This window comes from Triticum urartu, chromosome 7 (genome assembly GCF_003073215.2).
Source record: "Triticum urartu cultivar G1812 chromosome 7, Tu2.1, whole genome shotgun sequence".
NCBI classification, from domain to species: domain Eukaryota; kingdom Viridiplantae; phylum Streptophyta; class Magnoliopsida; order Poales; family Poaceae; genus Triticum; species Triticum urartu.
The window spans coordinates 674,900,480-674,907,269 of NC_053028.1; the positions used below are offsets into that span (position 1 = coordinate 674,900,480).

The 6,790-nt window shown below is 60.8% G+C and overlaps 1 protein-coding gene across 1 annotated transcript; it reads right to left on the reverse strand.

Moving 5' to 3' along the window:
- Window positions 1-2,110: 2,110 nt before the first annotated feature.
- LOC125521910 (very-long-chain aldehyde decarbonylase GL1-3-like) lies at window positions 2,111-6,368 on the reverse strand. Its single transcript, XM_048686971.1, has 7 exons — window positions 6,083-6,368; window positions 5,755-5,978; window positions 4,815-5,053; window positions 4,462-4,681; window positions 3,575-3,696; window positions 2,923-3,494; window positions 2,111-2,831 (listed from the first exon to the last, which is right to left on the reverse strand). Exons 1-7 carry the CDS (start codon window positions 6,131-6,133, stop codon window positions 2,391-2,393), a joined length of 1,869 nt encoding a protein of 622 aa, XP_048542928.1. The 5' UTR covers window positions 6,134-6,368; the 3' UTR covers window positions 2,111-2,390.
- Window positions 6,369-6,790: the final 422 nt, after the last annotated feature.

The following is a 6,790-nucleotide window of genomic DNA, read 5'->3' on the forward strand; positions in this document are numbered from 1 at the left end:
CACTGACGGCCGGCGACTCGACTACTCAACGATCGACGGGCGGCGACCTGCTTCCCCTCGACCGTTGATCCGTCGCCCCGCGCTCGGCCGGCCGGTCTTGATGCTCCTCTTTGGCATACGGACAGGGATTGCGAGAGATGCAATGCAGACACGTAGTACTCCTCTTGATGTTCACTCATGTGGGTCGTCACGGTCCTGTGCTAGCGTGTAGCAACACCGAATCCAATGAACGAATGGAGAAAACACCAGAGGCTGCGCATCACGAGCATGTGTGTGAGGTGCCAGAGATATTGCGATCCGGATGGGACGAGAACCAGCAGGTCCGTGGTCGAGACTGCGGCCAGGCTTTCCTTGGCGTTCATTGGCCGGGTGCCACCCTGTCGGCAATGGGCATATGCATGCACGGCACGGGACCTCTGCAACCTGCATGCAGCATGCAGGGTATCCCCAGCCTGAGTTCCTGACCGCGCGCAGCAACATGCAGAAACAGTGGCCGGCTGCGATGGATCCATGCATGAGCTGCCTGCGTGCACACCCCGTGCCGCGTAGCAGCAGCAGCTAGCTACAGTGTGCACCATTATACTCCAGAGCGAGCAGCCAGACTCGCAAGCGCATGAACCTTAACCTTAAATCAGCCCAGAGCCGATAGAAACGCTCGTATTGGCCGTCCAAACGATGCAACTTACAAACACATCAACACACTCCAGTGCGAGTGTCGGAACGATGTCACGTGAACTTTTTCCTCCTCTGGCGCTCCAGCAGGCGGTAAGGGAGGAACCCTAGCCGCTGGCCGCCTCACCACCACCTTTCCCCTCCTTCTCCTCCTCCCACCGCCGCTAGAGGGCACGCCCGAGCGAAGCCCGGACGGCGCTGGCACCGACGGGGCCTTCTCACCCCCTCGCGAGTCGCGAGGCAGGGCCGGCGCTGTCGAAACAGTGGCGGCTGGCGGGCGGCTTTGTGGGGGCCGACACGGGGATCTGCTGCGGGCACGGTGGGCTGTGTGGTGGCGGGGCGCGCACGGGGTCATTCGGGTGCGTCGGCCGGATCTAGCCCTGCGGCGGCGCGGGCCGAGGGTGGCCACCTCTGCCATGGCCTTCTTTGGCTGGTGGAGGTGGGTGGTCGTGGGTGTGCTGGAGGTCAGGGAATGGCGGACGTGGGATAGTGGCGCGGCGGCTCGGCTAGTTCTGGCCTCGACACGACACGTGTTGCAGGTGGTTTCCTCGACCCGTGGACACTCCGGCTGGTTGGGGTGGCGGCGTAGTAGCGGTGGTTCGACCTTCCTCCCCCTGATTCTTCGGGTGATCGGAGCTGCGGATGGAAGTGTGCTCGGTGGCTAGAGCACAACGGCTCGACTTCCATCATCTGTGGATGGCCGTGGTGGCAGGGGTGCTCCAGGGAGTTGGCAGGGGTGCCTCCGAGTCTTGCTGTTGCCGGGGGTGGCGACGGCGACCTGGCCCCGGCCGGTTCGAGAAATGGTGTGGTGGCTGCGGCGTGGCCGGCATCTGCCCATGGCTTCCTCCTGCCATGGTCCGATCGACTGGGCCCCGTACTTGCCAAAAGGGTGTGCTTTTCCGACTATAGTGTCGATGGCTCAGGTTGAAGGGGTTGGGGTGTTCTGGGATTCCGGAGCGGCGTCTCTGGAGGTGGGAGCACGGTGCTCGTGGGCGGAGCCCGTGGCTCAGGTGCTGCCCGATGGCCATGGCCGTGTGGTCGGGGTGCGTCGATCGGTAGCGGTGGTGCGACGTCCGTACCTTGCAAGGGGCGGTGAGTGTTGGCCGGGGTGAAAACCTGTTCTGTCTTCGAGCAGGCCGACGACGGCGATTTTGTTCCCTTCTTAAAGGCGTCGCCGTGGTCCTCATAGTCATTGCCCATCGTGTTGCTTCAGGGGAAACTCTGATCCACGGATCGGGCGGTAGCGGCACTCTGGTGCCATGACCTTTCTGAAGGTGCCGCCTTGGAGCTCACGGTTCGTCGTATGCGGCTTCCTCTCTTCGTGATGGTGCTCATAGTTGAGAACACTGGTAGCTAGCTCTTGTAGCGATAGGGGTGGTGTAGCCGTGCTCTGTGTAAAGCCTTGAGAGTGTGCATGTATTAGAGTGGCATGTGTTTGTATCGACTTATTGATGGTTGTTGTTTTATATATAAAATAAGGCGAAAGCCTTTTTCGATGAAACAATGTCCCACATTTCTTTCTGTCGAAACAATTTCCCATCACATTTCTTTGTGGTGTCACGGAGGAACAAACACGCCGCCTCCCACATAACACGTGACCATCCAAGACTATCATCAACTTATCAAGTATCAACACACGCATATCGCTCCAACAGCCGGCGCGTTATTCCGGCCACCGCGCACGTACATACAGAGGCTCGTCGCCGGCCGCGCGGGCATCACGGCGGCGAGAGGCCGTGCCTGAGCGCCGCCTTCCAGACGACGTCGATCCGGTCGACGTCGATGGCGCCCACCTCGTGGTGCTCCCACCCCTCCAGGCAGTGCACCACCCCGCCGGCGTGGCACGCGTGCACCACCCCGCGCTCCATCGTGTACTCGCACGACCCGAGCCCCTGCACGTCCTTGGGCAGCCGCATGGCCGCCAGCTTGCCGTAGGTGCAGTCCCGGCGGAACTCGATCACCGGCGGCACCACGAACTGGTGGAAGTGCGTGCCCGCCGGCGCCCACCGCTGCTCCCTCGGCGACAGCCACTTGCCCACCAGCCACGTCTTGACGGTCTTGGCGGCGTGGTACTTGGTGACCTGCACCAGGTACTGCTGGAACTCCGCCGGCGCCTCCCTCTGGATCTTCAGGAACCGCTCCGACGACAGCGTCAGCATCTGCAACAACGCCACAATTTTCTGAATGAATCCACTGCAAATTTGTTTTGGAATGAGAGACATCAATCTGAAGAATTCTAGGGAAGCATACCAGGACTCTGATCTTCTTCCGGCAGAGGTAGAGCGCGATGGCCCGGCCGAGCTTGGAGGTGGCGCCGGTGAGGAACACCTCCTTGACACTCCCCGGGATCTCGTGGAGTATCACGGCGGCGGTGAGCGTGTTGCCGTGCACGACCCGGACCCTGAGGTCGGGGTGGCGGTCGACGAAGAGCGTGCCGCCGCCGTTGAGCGCCTCGTTCTTGTTGAGCGCGGCGAGGCTGAGCACCTTGACGCCCATCCGGTCCGCCCTGAGGATGGCGAGCTCGATCTGGCGGTTGATGCCGTCCTTCATGGGCGGGATGAAGTACTGGAAGCTGTAGCGCGGGATGGTCCAGGTCTGGTGGAGCGCGCCGCGGAGGCAGTAGAAGCTGACGGTGAAGGTCTTGGAGCAGAGCACCTGGAGCACCATGAGGCAGAAGGCGACGGGCCAGAGCGGGAGCAGCACGAGCCGCGTCGTCCACGGCTGCGAGCTGCACGCCCGGAACGCGAACGGCACGTGCATGGAGGACACCACGTCCACCACGTGCGCCAGGAACACGAAGTCCGGCACCCGGTCGTTCTTCCCTGCAATCAAGTTTCACTGCTGAGTTTTTACTGAAACTTGTATGGGTTTGTGCCATGGTGGTCGACATGTCTGTGTGTACCTTGGTCGACCTCCTTCTGGAGCTCCCAGGACCTGGGGTGCACGGTGCCGCCGAGGAGGTCGAAGAGCGGCATGAAGAGGCAGAAGTTGGAGTCCTTCTCCTGGTGGTGCAGGCTCAGGTACCTGATGAAGGAGGCAACAGATCCACGTAAGTGTAATTTACTACCCTTGCAGGTACATCAAAGGGATCCAAATTCGATCTCAAACCCTGGTTGGTCAGCTGTCAGAGCTCAACAAGGGACATGACGCTCAGTAACCCCACTGTGCCCGCTAATTAACCTGACAAGACGGGTGCAGCCACCTAATGGTAGTCCATCAAGGGACACCAAGATGCAGTTCGGTTTGGTGGATGCAGTGCTAACGAATCTATGTAATATCTGTATTTAGCAAGCGGCACGAGCGACGGCGACGGCCGCGTGCCGTGGCTCCTCCGGGATCCGATCGCAATTCAGTCGGGGTGGGCACCGGCAGGGGTCGCCGTCGCCGCTCCGGGCATCGCGGGGCGGCGCCTTTCGGGTTGGATGGGCGGGAGCTTCCATTTACGCCCATGCCCACGCTATCAGTAAAAGTACGTATCCACTACACATGCCCCTGCTCCCTCGCCATTGACAGTTACTGCTAGCTGCAAGCGCTTCGCGACATTGACACCCCACCACCACCTTCCTCAGGGATTACAAGAATCATCATGCTTCCTATCCCGCGAGCATCATCGTGATGCCGATGTCAGTTAATTTTTTTCGTCGGTATCTAACTAAGCATGCTTGATTGGCGCCGATTCCAGGAAATGACCCGCGTCAAGTAGATTATTACGGATGGGCAATTACTGTTCAATTCTCTGACAATAACAGATCATGGCACCCATGAAGATGGATAGAACGGCTCACTCACGTTGGGGTGTAGATGAGGTAGCGGAGGAGGGGGAAGGCCCGGAAGGCCCTGTGGGAGATGACCTCCACGTTGCTGTACCCCATGCAGCGGAGGTAGTCGAAGGCCAAGACGTGGCCGTAGACGAGGCTCACGGACCCGGCGCCGGCCATGAACGCGCCGGCGAGCGGCGCCGCCATGGCCAGCGTCAGGACCAGGCTCTCCAGCGGCGTGCCGTACGCGGCTGCACGTAGGGACAAAGTCAAGTGGTGGTTAGCCATGCAGTTAGCAGTGCTAGAATTCTCATAAACTCAGCATTATTGCAAGGGAATTGCTGGAGTCAGAGTTGTTGCCGTGCTACAGCAAGGTGTACGTACAGGTGAGGGGCTGGGTGACCGGCGACGAGTGGTGCTTGGAGTGGTACTGGCTGAAGAGCGGGGCCCGGTGGAGCGCCCGGTGGGCCCACCGGAACCCGGGCTCCGAGACGGCGACGTGCAGCAGCAGCGCCACCGCCCACCCCCGCGGGTCCCAGGCCCGGAGCTCGCTCACCGCCGGGAACACCGGGCTGCTGATCGCCATGGCCCCCAGCAGCGTCTGCATGATCACCATGTTATCCCTGCGCAGCCAAGACAGTAAAAACGTCAGCTCAAAATTACTCTCGCCGTGTTTCGCTGTCTCGTGTCCTACAGCCAGCTCCAAAATAATTGGAGAAAGGAAAGCGATCTCTCTGGCCCCGGCCATCCTGCACTTTGAATGCGTCTGGGCAGTTGCCTGCCTCGCCGCGGCTCATCTCATGCCGAGAGGGGTGCTGCGCCTGCTTCGGCCGTCGACCAACAGACACCCAAATCCGGATTCAATTACTGCGGCATTCACTGCCAAGTGCCGTGCGTGGCGTGCCCTCGAAGAGCGCCGCGGGCGTGCGTGCGTGCTAGCTCGTGGTCACCGCCGGCCAGAGCTGACCAGAGCTCATCATGCCCGAAAGGAACGGCACAGGCGAGATCCCTCTTCTCTTCCCCATGGTTACGGTACGGGGATTAAATCGCATATAGGAGACGAAACCAACTTGGCCAAATCGAACCAATCCGAAGCGGATGTCGAGGCTATCCACAAGCTGTAGTGGCGCGTGACTGTGCAGGTGATTAATGGCGTGTGCAGCTCACAGTTAGTCCGTACGGTGCGTGGCATGAACACGAACAGTGAAGTCAAACTGCGTAGGTAGGTGGGTAGGTTGGAAAAAGCCGGCGGCCGGCCATGGCCATTGGTGGAGCGAGCGAGCGCGCGTGCGTGCATGGGCGAGCGGTAGGAGTGAGTACGCACCAGTCCCACTCGGCGTCGATCTGCCGGAAGTCGACGCCGTCCGGGACGACGCGGCGGCGGCGGGTGAAGAAGAGCATGTTGGCGTAGGAGAACCAGAGCTGGTGCGTCAGCGACCGGAGCGCCAGCAGCAGGAGCAGGTGGAGGCACCACGAGTCCGTCGGCGCGCCGCCCTGCTCCCGCCACGCCTGCGCCACCTGCGCCACCAGCGGCCCGTACAGCACGTACTGCAACATCAAGGTCGACAGAACAAGGTCAGCACGCGTGTCTACATACATGTCTCGAATCAATGGCGCCGGGACGAATAAGGAAGAGCTTGATCAGTGCTTGCCTTGTATGCGCCTAGGCCCGCCCACGGCCAGGAGGACAGAGGAGCGCCCATGGCCGCCGCCGCAGCCGGCCGGAGACGAGGAGGATGGAGAGGAAGAGACTCTTTTCAGTGGCGGGGTCGATGTCTCTCGCGTGCTCTGCTCTCTCCTCCGACGCAACTGTGTTCTGCTCTGGGTCTGGATACCGGCCGGCGCCTCGCTACTTATAGAAGACGCGAGAGATGAAGAAGAGGAGAAGAATTCAACGACAGCCTTCCTGTTTGGTGTTGGCGTTGGTAATACTGGACGCGTTGGTGGTTACCGGTTAGCCAGCCAGCCAGCCATGCCGGGGGTGGTGGTGGTGCTTTCGCGCCATAAAAACGGCAGTGCCCACAGTAAAGTGACTGTGGCCGTGCCATGCCCATGAGCACCGGCGGCCGGTAGCCAGTCGGGACGGCCGGCCGGTGGATCCCAGGTAGTAGAAATAGACCTAAGTACGCGCCGGGTCCTGTGAACGCCCATGCTTTTCGTCCAAAAGTCCCGGCGTACAGTAAAGTGCACCATGATTACATGAATCGGGCATGGACACTCCAAAGTCTCGCAAATTGCTGGACGCCTCGAGCTGCTACGCCGTATGCGCTTCCCGTAACTTGGTCGTTCGGCACGCACGCACGTACACCGGCCGTGTGCATGCACTTCGCGTGTCTCGTGGCGAAAAATATCTCGCGGGC

Coding starts and splice junctions, on each gene's coding strand:
- LOC125521910 (XM_048686971.1), bottom strand. CDS start 6,133: ATGGGCGCTCCTCTGTCCTCCTGGCCGTGGGCGGGCCTAGGCGCATAC. Junction 5,054..5,754: donor ATCGACGCCGAGTGGGACTG/GTGCGTACTCAC, acceptor TTGGCTGCGCAG/GGATAACATGGTGATCATGC. Junction 2,832..2,922: donor GGAAGAAGATCAGAGTCCTG/GTATGCTTCCCT, acceptor GCGTTGTTGCAG/ATGCTGACGCTGTCGTCGGA.